The following is a 17869-nucleotide window of genomic DNA, read 5'->3' on the forward strand; positions in this document are numbered from 1 at the left end:
GGCGTCACAGAACCTGTTAGTACATCAAATGGCGTTTACAATTTACAGTATATGCATGCATTAACCACAATTTAGCCAAGGACGTCATTGCCTTTAATGTGGCACCCTGTCAGGACTGTTCTCTGATGAGGGCTCGGGAGCACTCAGCTTAGTGGCATCGTTCCAACCATGCATAGCAACAGATCTTCAGATAAGAGATAAACTTTCGTGAGTCACAATGCTTTTAAGAGCGTCCAGAAGGCCGCCTGCATATCAGCTTGTATGTACAGTATGTCTACTGACAATTGCATTTGGACTGAGGCAGCGAATGAGTAGTGACGCAGACTGATGGAGAGTTCACAGACGACTGACAGGCGGCAATGTGGCAGAAAGAGGCCAAGATACATGGCATATGAGACAAAACCCACATATATTGAAAATATGCATGATTTTTTGTCATATCCAGCATACAGTGTTTGTGATGGGGACTTGGAATGTATTAAATGTACAAGTACCAGCCCAATGTGCGGACGTACTTACTGCTTTAAATGAGGTGTGTCCAAACCTTTGACTGGTACTCTACATGTTTCCAAGGTCATATAAATGTGGTATTTAAACATACATGAAGCATATAACTGGGCAACATTGTGATGACCCGCTTTTCCGCCGTTTGTTAAATTTTACTCCCCTCTGGGTCCCTTTTTTGTTTTTTTTCCTGCAGATTCCAGTATAGTGTTTGGTTCCGAGCACCTGCTATGTGTGGTTTTGCCTGTGGACCATTGCACTCTACATGAGCTGTTCAGTAAAGACTGTATTTTTGCCAATTCTGCCTCTGTCTCTGCATCTCAGTCCTCCACAAAACGGGACAAACACCTCACAACAATTTGGTAGGAACTCACAGGAAAGGTTAACCACAATATTGTATTCACAGTTTTGTAATTTTTCCATCACGGCACAAACCCCAGCAGAGGCACACCATTCTCCACAAACATGGCATACATAATTAAGCACAGTCACTTTTCTAATAAATGTGTATGAATTTTCACAGTAAAAACCTACTAAAGTGGACCTGGCTCACTCACTTCCTCCACACCACCCATACGACTGCTCAATCAACCCAGGCACAGCGCTGCCTGCCTCGCGCTTGTATAATGCTCTGAAGGAGTTTATTTCCCCCTCCCTGGAGTCAGGTCTTATTGTCCTCTCCTTTAACAGCAGGTCTTTTTTTTTGCGTGCCTTCTTCTCCCGCTGCCTGACCCCAGCGGAACGCAATTACAACATTAGCAACAGGGAGGTACTGTCATGCTGCCGCTGCAGGAGTGGGGGCACCGGCTGGAGGGCTCTGAACTCTCCTTCATTGTGCACAAGGACCACAAAATCTTTGTTCCTCCCAAATACTGAACCCCAGTCAGGCACGGTGAGCTCCTTTCATCACCAAATTCAATTTCACCCTGACCCTTCCACCCGGGGTCCCAGAACCAGATGCCCTCTCCTGGCTATACTCCTCGGCCCTGGAGGACACCCATCAGGTGATCATCATTCTCCCATCCCGGATCCTTGGTGTGCTCCAGTTTGACGTGGAGAAGGAGGTGGCTGACGCACTCAAGGACACCTCCTCTCCCGAGGACTGCCTGGCAGGCCACTTGTTTGTTGTCCCGAGGCTTCGCGCCGATATCCTCTGCTGGGCGCACAGCTCCAAAATCGCCTGCCATCCAGGTGTCTCCTGCACCATTTTGCTCCTGTCATAGTGGTTCTGGTGTTCATTATGAGCCCATCCTAGGGAGTTTGTGACCACCTGCTCCATCTGTGGTCGCAACGAGTTGCCCCACCAGGCACTGGCAGGAATCCTACACTCACTCCACATTCTTATGTGGCCTTGGACTTTGTCTCAGGACTTCCTCCTGACAAAGGCAACATGGTTGTCCTTACTCTGGTCGACCTTTATTTTTTAAGATGGCCCACCTTGTCGCCCTCCCCATGTTACCCTGTGCACCAGGGACAGCTGACACATGTTCCAGCTACATGGCATTACCACTGACTTGGTCTGAGACAGAGGGCCACTGTTCTCGTCAGCGGTATGGAGTGGTTCTGTAAGGCTCTGGGAGCTTCACCCTTGTCCTCAGGCTTTCAACCACAGACCAACAACCAGACAGAGCAGGCAATTAGGAGTTAGAGGCTACCATCTGCTGTGTCTGCCACCAGCGATCTGGTTTGTTAAACTACCCTGTATCAAGGATTCCTGTAATAATCTTGTCAGTTGAGCCACAGATATGTCCACATTCCATGCTGCTTATGGGTACTAACCCCGGCATTTCCTTCATAAATTTCCTTCTGCAGTACCCTCTGTGACCAGCCAACTGCGCCATGCCTGTCTGGCCTGGTGCAATACACGGGCTGCGCTTTGCCGAACCTCAGTGGAAATTGTCCCCAATCTACACTGACTCAACTGCAGCCCAGGTTTATTGATCCTTACATGGTGAATTGAACCCCTGCTCTATCCAGCTCAGACTTCCCGAGTCGCTCAAGATACACCCCACGTGCCACGTTTCCCTCCTGAAGCCTGTTACCTCCAGCCCCCTTAACCCGCCAGAGGTGCCTCCTCCTCCTAGGTTAGTCTATGGCCACCCTGCAGTCAGCCCTAGTAGACGTGAGAAGAAGGGGCACGTATTTCCAGTAGATTGAGAGGGAGGGGTACCGTTGGTGGATATCCCGTTCCCCTGTTCTTGATTCCTTGATCCCACCCTGTGTCTGATCTTTATGAGTCAGGTAAGATGCCAAGTCATGGCTGTTAAGATGGGGGGCAGAGGGAGAAAGGAGTGTTACTGTTCCGTTCCACGTTATGTTCCTACTGTTTGTTCACCTTGTTTGCCCCTGCCTTCTCCTCACCTGTCTTTTCTTTCTTTCTCAGGAGTCCTCGTGCCAGCTGGAGGCGGGACAACTCGGTGCACCTGCTCTTGATTGGTCGCTTTCTTCTTAAGCTGATGGATGGCAACTGGGAGACACCATTTATTCTTCTTGCTGTTGTTTGCGCTACTCTTTACACTTTATGCGGCAACTTGTTTTTTGCCAAGCTCTCGTGTGCTTTAATGATTTTAGATTTTTTTTTTTCCACTAAGCTTTGCACTGGCGTCTCAAGAGGAGCCCAGTTGTTTCCCAGCTTTTCCCAGATTTCAATCACGCTCTCAATCGCACCAGCGCCTTGTCTTGTTTCTTCTTGATGGACATTATTAAACAAGTATTTTTTATATATATATATATATATATATATATATATATATATATATATATATATATATATATATATATATATATATATATATATATATATATATATATATATATATATATATATATATATATATATATATATATATGGCAACTCTTGCTCACCTGCCTCCCGCCTCTGCATTGGGGTCCAGTTTTTGGCATCTTCCAGGCCTTGCTGTGTTACTAGAGGCGTAGTAGCTGCTCTTTTAGTTTAAGTTATCTATCTTTGAGTTATCTGTGATTTTTTTTCTACATTTTTTCCACAGCACGGCCTGTTGTTTTTGTTCCTTTGCTGTAACACTGCATATTTTTTGTGCTACTACATCTGGGTCCAAAATCTAGCCATCACACTGGACCTGTCAGATGTTCCTTTTGATTGTATACTTTATCCAAAATGACTAATTAGCTCCCATTTTAGTAATCGTGGGGTTAAGTCACACACTGTGGCAGCAGCTCCTTCACTCAGTGTGTGACTGTGAGGTCGTCACTTCAATCCTGTCAGACACTGTGGGGCTGCCTTACCTCGCCACACTGTAATTAACTGCTGTTGCAGGCTCCCTTTCCCTTTGCCGCGCTCTCGCCTTCACGCTCTCTTGCTCAAATTTGATGATTGCAGGATGTTAACATTGGAGGATTATGCAGCTGAAAGGTTAGCTTTGTGGGCGTGCTTTGGAGGAAAAGGCACAACATAATGCTGAAAAACGCGAAGATAATGCAGGCAAACGTGCTGCGATCGCCCTCCCGCCAGTCACAACGTGTCAACTTGTGGATGCTTGTGAAGGCTTTACTGCAGGGGTGTCTAAACTTTCCCCCTCCCCAAGGGTCGCATACAGAAAAATGTAAGTATGTGGGGCCACTTTCATATTCTTTGCATGAAACACGCTAAAATCAATGCATGGTGGGTTGCCATATGCAGTTAAACACAGTATAGTAAACTGCATACACAAAAGAGGCCGATACTGTAGTTTTCTCAATTTTGAAAATATATTTCCCGATAATCCAAACACTGTAATTATACTTTATATTTACTTTGGTGCAGTGAATTTTTTGGTTTTGTAATATTTTATTTTTTCAAATACAACAGTAGACGATTAACATCAGTTTTTCTGAGCAGGGTTTATTTAATCCTACCCTTTAATTGTTGCAATTAATGGTTGCCCCCCCCCCAACTCTGTAGTGGTGTGCGGCTCGATACTGAACTGAAATATCGATACTTCTGTTACCAGCTTTTCATGCTCTAAAATCGATACTCAAATCTGAATACCGATACTTTGATACTTCAGGTAATGTTTGTCCATTGAAACGATGACCAAAACGAAGCCATGTGTGAGCATAAAGTTTTCATTCTTATAGTGGGTCTTAATAATTCATCATTTATTTTTGCGGCTTTATTATTTTACTTATTTTCTTTTTTTATTGTTTAAAATACAATTTTCGTATATTTTATATGATTTTGTTCTCTGCTTTTTCCTGTTGTTGTATAATAGCTTGACCATATTGGAAATCACCCCTGAAATAAAGAAATAAAATAGAGTAAAAATAATAAAGTAAAAAAAAAGTATTTATTAAAATTTTATAATGAATTAATAATTTCTTAAATTTATAAATTAATTAAAGACCTTGCATTGTTTATGCTATGATATGAAGTACACTGCTTTTTTTAAATTTACCAGACACATTAGGTGAATTTGCACCTAATGGTATCGGATCGATATCGTTGATACTAGCCTGAATTTTACTCAGTATTGGATCGGAAACAAAATCAGTGGTATCAATCATCAATATCTAATACCTTTTTGTTCTTTTCTGTCTATGATATACAGTACATTGTTCTTGAGAACCATCCATCCATTTTCTATGCCGCTTCTCCTCATTAGGGTCACGGGGAGCCTATCCCAGCCAATCACATGGCACATACAGACAAACAAGCATCCACACTCACATTCATACCTATGGACAATTTAGAGTCGCCAATGAACCTAACATGCATGTTTTTGGAATGTGGGAGGAAACCGGAGTACCCGGAGAAAACCCACGCATGCCAGGCACACAGAAATGCCCAACGGAGATTCCAACCCAATAATTCGAACCCGATAATTTTGCTGTGGATTGTAAACGAATGCAGGGTGTGGTACACAACCTTGTCAAATGCATTTCACTACATTCATCATCTCTTCTGATTGTCGCTCCTTCTTCCCAGGACAGATGTCTTATGATCCTAAGGTCTTTCCCATCAATATCCAGCTCACTCAATATTTTAAACAGGTTTTCATGTTTTACTTTATCAAATGCTTCGGAGTAGTCTATAAAACACAGGTATAAATCAATTTGCACTTCTATTGATCTTTCCATTAACATGCAGAGTGTAAAGCTTTCCTGGTGCCCTTGTCTGGGAGAAATCAAAATTGGTTGGATGAAAATGCTGGATGTATTTTATTTCTTGTTCGTGCCATCAGTACTCTGAGGAGAGTTTTGGTGGTATCACTCTAAGGCCTATCGTCCTATATGTTGATCCCAGCCTGTGATCCTGGTTTATTTGGTAAGGTAATAATTTATTATTATTATTTTTTAATATCTGCACACCGTGTTGAATGAGATCGCAGTAGGAGTGTCTAAAATAGTCAATTCGGAGGAGTCTGATTCAATCAATCTCGCTGTCAGATAATACAAAAACGTTCTGTTGCTAAGATTGTACCATGCTGTATTTTTGGAAGAGCATAAATGACAAGGCTGGTCTCTTGTGGGTATCGCTGGTAAAAGTACACGGCCGACTCCTGTAATGTTTGCAGGGATATCATTTTCCTTTTATGCCCACTTGTTGGGTTTCTTTTCTTTTCTTTTGTACGCAGGTGCAAGTGTAAGTAGCTTGTCATGGTAGTCGGTTGTGTTAAGAATGACTGCATCTCCCCTTGTCTGCTGACAGGATGGGGATGTTTTTATCTTTGCTCAGCGATGTCACAGCTTTTCTTTCCTCGAGGGAGGAAAGAAATGGCATTGGAGAGAGCTGCCGACACTTTTAACCTAATTTGTTCCGCTGTGGCTTCAGTTAGGTCATTTTTCCTAATAGCTGGTCTCATCTATAAAGCTTGCGCACCCACAAAACAGGGCCAAGTTGTTTACGCCGTTTTCCAGGCAAAGTATGTTATCTATAAAAGCACAACCTGACCCGAGAATGCGCGCACCGGTACGGCACCATTACAGTTGGCGTACGCACATTTTGGAGACATGGCAAAAAGGTGGCGCACATTTTAAAGGCACTATTTACCGGTATGAAATTTGCTCTAACTTCTTTAATACTTGGGGTAGAGAAGCGAATGATGTATCAAATTAAAGTTCAAGTCATGTTTTATCAGATGGAATTCATCACAGACATTAATTCCATCCGTCCATCTTCTATGCTACTTCTCCTCACTAGGGTTGCAGGGGTTTGCTGGAGCCTATCCCAGCTGACTTCGAGCGAGAGGCGGGGTACACCCTGGACTGGTCGCCAGCCAATCGCAGGGCACATATAGTATAAACAAACAACCAACCAACTCACATTCATACCTATGGACAATTTAGAGTCGCCAATAAACCTAACATGACTGTTTTTGGAATGTACCCTGGGGAAAAAAACAAAACGCAAGAATGGAGAGAACATGCAACTCCACACAGAAAAGCCCAAGCGGAGATTCAAACCCAGACCTTCCCAATCTCTCGTCTATGTGGCGAACATGCTAACTACTAGCCACCGTGTGGCCGTGATTTAATTCAACCTGTTAATTCATTCATTTTTAATTGAACCTGAAGTGTTGGTTGCACTTGATTCAAATAAAATTTGAATGCATTTGCCATTAATTGTTTACCTGTTTGCTTAAATCCATAATTAAATTATACAGGATTCCAGGAATCTAGGAAACTTCATCTGAATCGATTTAAAGTTATCGTATCGTTCTAATTGAACCCAAAATGGTATCGGCAACCACAAATCGTGAGACGAATTGAATCGTTAAAACAAATCGTTACGCCCCTAGTTTATGTTTAAGTGTCCAGGAGTAGGGGGCACAGGACAGGGGCTTCAGGTCAAATGTCTGAAGGGGTACGCGACTGCAAAGAGTTTGGGAACCACTGCACTAGACCAATAACGTAACTTCCATAAGGGTTCATGAATTGAAAACTCTGACATTACTGTGACGCACCGCTTAGAAGTCCTGCTGCCAATCTAAATTGCAAAATCCATCCACTGCATCAAGAGGTGCAAAGGGCTCAAGCAAACCGGCTAAGCTTGGGAAATATGCCGACAGTTACATGGAGTTTGGTTTTATTGAGAACAATGACAGAAGGTCAAACAAATCATGTGTCTTCAAGTGCTTGCAAACGAATCCATGCTATTAACACAGCTGCAATCTTCACTTTTCTGCCAGTAATTTTCATTCGAGGAAGTATGCAGTAACAACATTAGCACTATGTTGAAGTTGAACCAATTTAGCATGATTTTAAACTGCTGTTAAAACAATGTGGGTTCATTTGGACGGTTCCAGTCTTGTTAGCGTTCATTTTCTGTAATTCACGATTTGTTGCTTGAAAATTCAAAGTTATTATCTATGAAATGTGTGAAGTATTTAGGTTGAAATGTCTGAAACATAAATAACTCCTATGGCATCTAGTACAAATGGCAGATTATGACCTCCGCCAAGCGCAGCGCGGAGGTTATGCTTTTGCCAGCATTCGTTTGTTTTTGCTTGCTTGCTTTTGTTCAAAATAACTTGGACTTTTCAGGAATTGTCGGAAATGGGATCTGAAAGAATTAATAAAATTTTGTGGGCAAGCAACATTACTGACAGGATCCAGGAATTGTTCTAAGGATTCTTTAGCATTGCTAGATAGAACCGTTTTCCGTATTTGTGCATATACTGGAACTCTACAAAAAATGGTCAGAGCGCTTGGGAAAAACATACAAGGCAGGTTTCCAACAGTTTCTGCAAAATATCAAAGACTGGTCCAAAAAATGTAGGATTATTATTTTGGTGTGAATCACAATATGAGGGGAACTATGGTGCTTCTCTAGTTCTTATTATGAATAATATCAGCTTTATAACAGGGGGAATGTTCGCTCCTCTAAGGGGTCCATTGTCCCAAAAATATTAAGAAGCTCTGCTTTAGACTATTGGAGAGGGGAGAAAGAAGAACACTTACCGTGGTTGGATTTGGAGGTGTGAATGGGAGTGTAGTGGTTCTTGGATGAGGTTCTGACCGGCGTGTTGTCTTTCGACGAGCCGTTCATCGCTGCAAAGTTCTCACAGTCATATTGAGATATGGGTATGGGCCCTTGTTGCCTCAAGATGTCTGCAAGCGCTCTGAAAATACAAATTCAAATGTTATTTCACTCTCAGCGTCTTTCTACATGCAGAGTTCAAAATGAAGCACATCTGTTTTCTGCGCGCAGAATAGCGGCTAATTGTTAAGACAGTGTTGTGCTATTACGGGTAATTCAGGGTTTCTCTGTTTTATGGGTTTTTTTAAAGCCCAGGAAGATGATGAATGGGAAACAACATTAAGATGTGTGAGTGTCTTATCTAATTAGGGTGAATTTGAATGTTTTTCAGACCGCACCAGGTGCACATGAAACCCTCGAGAGGGAGTGAGGATGGGAGGCAGAGACAACTGCAATGAAGGAAAGTTCAAAAACTGTTTGTTTGTTTTTTTCCTGGCATTTACTGTAAAAAGGAAATCAAACTGCTTTTGCATTCATGCTTGCTGCAGCGGCTCTAAGCTCTGAAACTACAAATACACTTCTGATCAAAATTTGAAGACCAGTTGAAATATTGCAACAACTTACATTTTGCAAGATCTACTTGGAACCTCCTTGAGATCCAACAGTGCAAAATGTCAATTCTTGCAATTTTTCCGCTGCTCCAAAAATGTTGATTAGGAGTGTCAATCACTGGGGGGGTAACACTAAGAACCCATAGCCTGTTTTTAAAGTAAAATGATGGGGTGTGTACCATATAGAAGACATTAGTGATGTTTTGGTTTTTATACAATACCAAGAATGCTCTATGGATGTGAAAGCTGGACACTCTCTGCATTCTTAGAAAAGGAAGATTGAGGCTTGAGGTACCGTCGTCTCTTGAGGGTCCCGTGCACAGCACAGAGAACCAACGAATCCATCAGAAATGAGATAACTAAGTCATTGTAACCCACAAACATCCTCTTCAAATTGTGAAAGAGCGCCGATGTCAAGCCTTGCACAAACCATCCTTCAAGGATCTGTAGCAGGGAAGCGAAGACGAGGCCGCCCCAAACATGACATTCTACCATCTGGTGGAAGGACTTGAACTGTACCTCATCTGCTACGGCCCTGCAATCCTTCAGGAACAACTAGACTGGACTAAACTAATAACACAGTAATCCCTCGCTCATCTCTGTTATCCGGTTTCAGACCTGAATTTCCGCAAAGCCTTTTTTATAAATGAAATATTTTCACACTTGGCATAGAAAACCTGTTTATGAGCTATATACGATTTTCAACATGATTAGAGCCCTCCAGACATGAAATAACACCCCTACAGCCACCTTTACACTGGCATTACCCAATATAGTAGATAGAATCATACAAAATAAGTAATTTAAGACATAAATAATACTTGTGCTCGTGTGTGTTGCAACAAATGTGTTCTGGCCATGTGGGGGACAGCAAGTGATGTTGGGGGGTACAGAGTTGAGTTTGAGTTTGGAGTGGATTACGTGGATTATCATTATTATTATTATTGTTGTTGTTATTGTTATTGTTATTTTGCCTGTTGTTCCAGCAATCAAGTCTGATATTAATTAAAATATTTTTGGAAAAACTGTGACAGAGTGAAGCCGTGAAATTCAACCCACGATGTGGCGAGGTACGACTGTAATAATAATAATAATAATAATAATAATTGATTGGATTATATAGCATCACTATAGCACTTTAGACTGAGAACCCATTGCTCATTCACTCCACTGTCACAGTGGCAAGCTACATCTAAGCGCGACTGCCCTGAGGAAGACTGACGGAAACATGGCTAATTCGCACAAACGGCCTCTCCGTCCACCAGCAAACATTCATTCACATTTATACACCAATGCGGGCTGCACTGGAGGCAAGGTGGGTGAACTATGTTGCCCAAGGGTACAACAGCAGCGACTGAGATGTAGGAACTGGGGTTCATACTGCCAACCTCCTGAGCCCCCGATGCCCGTGTCACATGTGTGTGATGTTGCATTGTTCATGATAATCGTCTTCCTTATTTCAAAACAGCTCAACTTCTTTGTGTACCACAAATGTACTGTAGCATCCCGACGGAGACACTTTACAACCTCCGGCCGGCTAGCGACGGTCTTCACCACACATTCACGCGCTGCGCTCTCAGTGCCTCAGGCCACTACCAAAAAAGCTGTTGCTGCTGCTGTGTTTTTGTTTCTGCCTTTGTCAAATTTAGTGGTAGGTGGAGCGTTTGTTTTGATGTTGCTATGTGAAATGAACGCACCCAAGAAGGAAGTTCCGGTAATGTTTAAAAGGACCAAAATATCACGTTATGATGAATGTGCCTGTTACTACATGGTTACAGCCTGGATAGAAAACCATAAAACCTTGTTGGAGGTGTTTTAATAGCGGTCTTTGTAGGCGGCAAAGGTGTGTACCATTGCGTGCAGTCTTTTTGTCTGTTTTTGTATCTTTAGAACGCACAGAAAAGAGAAGGATGCGTGTCCATGTCTCACATACTGTAAGGATGATGGGCAACATTTTTTGAAAAGTGCAGTTTTCCTTGAACATGCCAACAGCAGTGCTTAGTTCCAATACTGTACAGAGGAACCTTGGTTAGCATCGTTAATCCATTCCAGAAGGTCGAATGACGAATGAAAGTGATCAAATTTAACGTCGCTTTTACCTTGATTGCAGACGTGATGGTTGACAAAGGCGGTGATGTGGAAGCAAAATCGGTCTGGATTTGTTATTTCTTGAATTCGCTAGTGCTTCCCACCTTCTTTATTAACGCGCTTGAGCTTGTAACTTTCTTTGGTATCATTGTGGATTATTTTGCAGCAGTGATATTAAAAAAAAAAAAAAAAAAAAAAGCCGATACTTGTGGCATAACTGTGTTAGTTAGCAAAGAACTACAGAATCAACTGCTGATGACGTCTCCTTCTGCGGTCACATCTCTTCCCTCTCCTCTCCTCTCCCTCGTCTTCCCTGCTTTGCTTCTCATGGCTCGTTTTGTCCTCCGTCATGCTTTTAAGAGAGTCTCTCCTGATTGCTCTCCAAATTGAAATCATGGAATTGATCAACCCTGACGGAACGTTCACTGCCAGTGACATCATGGACAGTTGGGGGAAATGGAGGGTCATGTGCCTTGCGATTCTTTGAGGACAGAGAGAGCATCTACCTATTCAGAACCATCGTAACGCGTCTGTTGCTGATTGGGATTAGGTACTGATGATAGATGGATCGAGAGACCAGAATGGACAAACGAGTAGCCGAGTCTATTGGAATTGGGCTACTTGCACTAACCCAATCTTATATGCATGTGGGCTCCCCCCTGCTCCCCCGGCAGGCCGAGGTCGGTGCCCGAACAACTCCTCCAGGAGATTGCTGCGGTGAGACGCTCTGGATCCTTCAGCCCTCTTTACCTGTTAATTCTTGATTCTGTCTGTGGCCCGTTCACGATCGTCATTGTGCGCTAGATGGAGCGACTTGCCCAGGCCTACACACACACACACGCATCCAAGGACACTCACACAATGCTACACACCCCCCCACGACGAGATGCGCGCCATATTGCATGCTAACCAGAAAATGTACACGAACCGAGGCAACATTTTGGCATACATAACACGCTAACCGGGGGCGTACCCTAACTAACACTATTCTTAAACTGGCACACACAGAGGTCAAGCAGGTCATTACAGTACTTTGAATTGACGCAAAGAACATATAGTCATTGAAAATAATTGAACGAGTGACACTGAGTGCCTTTACTAGCACTTTGCTATTGGGACAAATATATCACATCAGGCTTTCCATAGAATTTTAACGCTAAAAACCTGACAGATATTTTCCTAGCGTGTTTTATATGAAGTCATTGAAGAAAAATATAGTCAGAACAGTTGAATTGTAACATTTGACAGCCTATGAAAACATTGCAATTGTTAACTGGCGTTGAAATGAGTTTTAAGGGTAAAAATGTGCATTCGGAAATCAGCTGGCTTCATGCGTTCACTCGACAGTCTGCCATTTTGAAGAAGCCGTATCCTGAGGTAGTCACATGACTGTCACATTACAACCACCCCAAAAAGTTTCTTTTGTCAGTTCGGGACTTTACGAGTTCAAGTCAAGCACAAAGCTGTAGAGGGCACATTTTAGGACATTTAAAGTCTTATGGGTTCATATTTCCGCTCCCCTTGTCTTGCTGTTTCTGATCCAATGTTCATTGTTGCGTACATGTCATGTGACCTTGGTACAACCCCAACATTAACACTATGCATTATTTACAGTCTTAAGATTGCTCAAGTGTTGAATAATGCATTAAAACAAGTCAATCTTGAGGAAATAATGTGTGTCAGCATTTGTTTCCAGATGTGCTTATAGTCTGCAGCCCACTCATGTATGATAACTCCATCAGGAGGAAGCAGGACGAGGCTAAGAGCATCAAACGTGGCCACTACGTAACCCATTTCTACAAAGCATTCTTCCTCCCAACAGCCATCAGACTGTTTAAACACACACACACACACACACAAAGAAAAGCCTTTGAGTGTAGTACTTGTTTGGGGTGGACATTACAAGCATCCACCGTCATCACATTTCCTTCCTATCATGGACTATTCCCTCTAAATTAATACAAACAATAAAATATACAGTAAAACCTTAGTTAGCGTCATTATTACTTCTAGAAGTTCCGACTCTAACCAAAAACGGACTCAAACTGAATACATTTTTCCCATAAGAAATAACGTAAATCCAATGAATCCGTTCCAGAAAACCCAAATTGTTAACGCTACATTAAGAAATCACGAGATGAGACGATGCACGAGATCGGGTCCATGAGAACAAAACGAGAAACAAGATTTCAACATTAACTTGGAGAGAAGTACAATAAAAAAAAATATGACTTGACAAACTTTAATCGAACTGCATCACAAAACAATGCAGGTGCATTTTGAAATGTTTATTGCCCCACAAACTGATGTTAAACAATATTCTCAACATTTTGGAGACCAAATAAACCACTATTGGTATGATATTATACAATAAATAATAATAATATATCATAATAATGCACATTGGTCATCTCTCGCTGTTGTAAAGTTGAGGACTTGTCGTTTGTGATATGTATTTTCTCACATGCAATTCGTTGTGTCGAACATTTGCAGCATTTCTGGAAATGCTGGCTTTTAAACCGTATTAAAGAGCATCATTTCTTTCGTGATGACTTTCTGTATGTATTTACATTGTCGACCAGTGAGCGTTGACTCTTGAGATGAAGGCTCTGCATCTTGATGTGTAGCCGTTTGCCCCAGATGGGTTTGAGGTGGGCAAGTTCATTTTCATGTATTAATTGATGATTAATATATGATTAATTCATTCATTTATGTATTTATGATTGGGAGACAGTTTTTTTCTGAACGAGACGCCATTCCAAATGCATATACAGTGTTCCCTCGCTACATCGCGGTTCATCTTTCGCTGACTTTGTGTGCGTTTTTGCATGCTTTTTTATGAACTGGCATAACAAGGATGCTAAAACGCTACCGTGGAGCGGTGCCAGGACGAAAGGTACGGTCAGAGGAACTATGAAATACGCGTGAATCACTATTCAAAATTTGTGTCCAACCTCGTAGATGGATCATTAAAATTCAAAAGGAAGGGTTGAACTTTGAGAGAAATGTGAGAAAATGGTAATGCCGTCTGAGAAATGTGTATAAAGTCTATGGTGACATGTATCATAATTGTAAAAAAATAAATAAATAAATAAAGCTGACTACTTCGCGGATTTCACTTATTGCGGGCTATTCAGGGAACCTAACCCCCGCGATAAACGAGGGAACACTGTAAACCCACATAAATAATGAATGAAAGGGTTAAATGAACATTGAAGGTTACTTTTACCTTCACTGATTCTTGATGGGAGTGTTCCCAAAGACATGAAGTGGCGGCGAGGCACCACCTTCCTGTTTTGCCACGAGTTATTTCTTGAATTCGATAGTGTTTCTCACCTCAATAACCCAAAGTGAAGCCAAAGAAAGTTCCAAGTGCCAGCATTTTGATAAAGAAGGTGGAAAAACACTACTGAATTTAGGAAAATGACTCATGACAAAACAGGAAGATGGTGTCCGTGTTGTTTCCCGCTGCCACATCGTGTCTTTGGGAACACTCGCATCAAGAACCAAGTCTTCAAGGAATGCAGTGAGTGCTGGCTTCCGGTTGTGGTTGCCATTTTGTAAGTTAGCCAACTAGCTTCTTTGTTAGAAGGTAAGGGTGGTTTGTGATAAAATCCATTAAGAACAGAGAGGGACTGACAATGTATTAACACGACAAGACGCGTGGCATTTGAGGCACGCTAACTGGAAAATGCACGTAAACCGAGGCAAAACTTTGGTGTAAATTTCCCATGTTAACCGAGGCAGACGCTAACCGAGGTTCCGCTGTACTTGTTTAGAAACAGTAAGCTGCACTTTAACAAGTACACATTTCACACTTTGTGCATTAATGCTGTCATTGCACAACACTGATGTCTGATCCACTTACCTTTGTCCTTTGAAGTAAGTACAATATTTTATCTGGATTCATGTGAAAACTCTTAACTACAGTATAAACCAAAGACACACACACACACACACACACACGAGAACTGTTAGCGTAATGAGCTTCTTTTCACTCTGTAATTATTTCGGGCTTCTTTCAGGAGGGAACATCTGATAGCAGAATCTGATGTGAAAGGTTCCCGTCATTCGGCTCCAGATCAAACGTTTAATCACGTGACTTCCATTTCTACACTGCATTTTCATCACCTCGGCTACAAAACGAGAGCAAAGCACTTTGATATGAACTTATCAAGCGTGTTTAATTAAAACAACCGTCTCCGACGTGCGGCACGAGGGCCGTTTGCGGCACACAGTTTGTTTTTTTATTTTGATTGGCACCGCCGCAGATTTGAAATAATACTGCATGGTCATAGTTATTTATATATTATTTTGTTTGTTTAAGCTGTCCGTGTCGGGTTTGATTGGCACTGCAGAACGGGAACACATTCACGATGCAGGCTGCATTGAATCGTCTCTCTCTCGCTTCGTGCCGTAGACAATCACGCCACACCAAAAATGTCTGTCCCCAGCTTTCTCAATCAGCACCACCTCTCTCTGCCGTCTATGCACTTATGTAGACGAGTCATCTAAAATATCCGTTTCCTTACTTTACCCCTTTTTCTTTCCAGTCAGTGCCAACTATCCGACTATTTTTCCTAATCAAACGCCCTAAGACTCTCTTTTGCCTAGTTCTCATCTCGAGTGTCAACTTTCTCTCCACACCAGCTTTTGGTAGAACCTCTACTTGGTCAGTTTGCCCGCATTGCATCATACATACCCAGGGTTGTTTCCAAATATTTCCACTTGCTTTTGCAGCAAGGCAACCATAATATTAGGCACAGGCTCAATATGATGCCCTTCTAACCATAACAAATACAATAAGCATATCATTAGTAACCCATAAGACGTCATTTGTGATTAAAGGTTTTTCCATTTGTGATGTTTTTCTGAAAAAAAAAAACCCAAAACTACTAATTCATGCCAAAAGGTGTGTAATGGTGCATGTATGTTTTTTTTGTGTACCACAAATGCACTTTGAATTGAAGCAAACACAATCTTTGAAACACTGAACTGTATTTACTGACGTATTTGCATTTTTACTATTGTTTTACATTAATTGATTTGAAGAAATATAGTATGAATGGTTGATTTGTGATATTTATTTACTTCACGTGGTTCCCTAACACGCTGCCATTTTAGGAAAGCCATATGCTGGGATAGTCCATCATATTTGCTTTGGGATTGAACGTGTTCGTGACTTACCTGTGTATGTTCATTTCTTGTGGAGGTTCTGTGGCTTTGTCATAGGCAACTTTGGCCAACACTCCCATGACGATGATGAAGGCGATGATCCCACAGGTGATGTAGACGGCGGTGTTGGTCTGGTCCACGTACGTCTCCTCGGTGGGGATCGGGGACGGGGCGGCCGTCTGCACCCACACGGGGGTCTGGTAGTTCTTGCAGGCTTTTTGATCCAGTCTGTCCTTCTTGTACTCGCAGCAGAAGCGCAGGTAACAAGTCCCGCAGCAGTAGCGGTGGTCCGTGTTGTTGCATTCGAACATTTTGTCATACTGGCCGCTCACGTCGTAGTAACCCAGGCAGGTGTCGTGGTTGCTGACCGGCACAGGCGCTGGGGTCTTCGGCTGCAGGGCCAACGTGGGCGCCGCCGTGGCTTTGGGAGCCTTCCTGTTCGTCTGTTTGGCTTTTTTACCACCCGTACCCGCGCTCGACACGCTCAGCGGGTCCAGATAGACGAGCAGCAACAGAAGATGTCTTATCCCCATGGTGGACACTACTAATCGCGGTTTATCACTGTGTCAACTCTGGTGAAGCTTCGCTGGGGGGTTCAGTCTTGCAGAAGTTTCTCCATCGAGTCTTCTCCTCCTCGCTCGGTCCTGTGTGCAGCCTTCATGCCCAGTGGAAGTCTGTGTCGGCTGTCATTGCTCATGCACGCTGCAGCCGTTGGTGGGGGGTGGAAGGGACAACCGCATATCCAGAGCGGGAGTTGTCCCGACGGAAGTCCCGGCCGGAGGCGCTCTTTCCGGGCTTGGCGCTGTCCAAGGTGCCGACGAACGGAGCTCAAGTCAAAGTTGGACTGAAAACATAAGCAGAGCTTGTTTGGTTTTAACTCGACGTCAGTGCGATGTCACGCATGAATTCATACTTCATACATTACACACACATTGAATTAAATGTTGGCTTTTTTGAGGGGTTATACACGTTTGAAGCAATCGAACACTATTTTTTTCCACGACTTTCCATACCATACAATTCATTGTCAGTGTTGTTTGTTTTAATAATGTCAAATACATTCAGAAAATGTGCACACTGCAAATGATGAAAATACGGCCAGCCTACCTGTGCTAAAAGCCCCGCCTGGGGTCCTTCCCAGTCTGGTTCTTCTCTGTAAAGCGGACCGTCAGCGTTGTGAGGCAAAATCCTCCTCTTTCTCTCCAGTTCTTCTCTCTTCTCCCTCCTCCCAGTCTCTTACATCACGTCGTTGCTGGCGTCAGAACTCAGTCAAGTATTGGCAAATTGCACACAACCGCCTCCTTGTGCAACAACGCCCCAGCACCCCTCCTATCTTATTTGCATTGATACTTGACATGCAATGGCTGCTGAGGTTACTGACTTTGCTTGGCACATATGTTTATGTATGCACGCCATCACTGATGTCCACTTTGGCAAAAGCGCAACACCCCCCAAACGCTCCAAAACATAAAAATGATCCCAAACCAGGGACACACAAACAAAAATGCTGCAATCACTTAAACCCTGCAAGATCAAAAACCAATGCAAAAGAAAA

General features: G+C 42.8%; 1 protein-coding gene across 7 annotated transcripts in view; it reads right to left on the bottom strand.

Annotated features, from left to right (window-relative positions):
- Positions 1–17565, bottom strand: part of LOC129176999 (protein shisa-6) — a 124489-nt gene extending 106924 nt beyond the window's left edge. For all 7 annotated transcript variants that reach the window (XM_054767671.1, XM_054767670.1, XM_054767669.1 and 4 more), the window contains exons 1-3: positions 17422–17565; positions 16327–17158; positions 8422–8582 (exon numbers count right to left, since the gene is read on the bottom strand). In XM_054767671.1, coding sequence (XP_054623646.1) covers positions 8422–8582; positions 16327–16847 — 682 coding nt within the window. In that variant the 5' untranslated portion in view covers positions 16848–17158; positions 17422–17565. The remainder of the gene's footprint in view (positions 1–8421; positions 8583–16326; positions 17159–17421) is intronic.
- Positions 17566–17869: the final 304 nt, after the last annotated feature.

Source organism: Dunckerocampus dactyliophorus, chromosome 2 (assembly GCF_027744805.1).
Source record: "Dunckerocampus dactyliophorus isolate RoL2022-P2 chromosome 2, RoL_Ddac_1.1, whole genome shotgun sequence".
Taxonomy (NCBI): Eukaryota; Metazoa; Chordata; class Actinopteri; order Syngnathiformes; family Syngnathidae; genus Dunckerocampus; species Dunckerocampus dactyliophorus.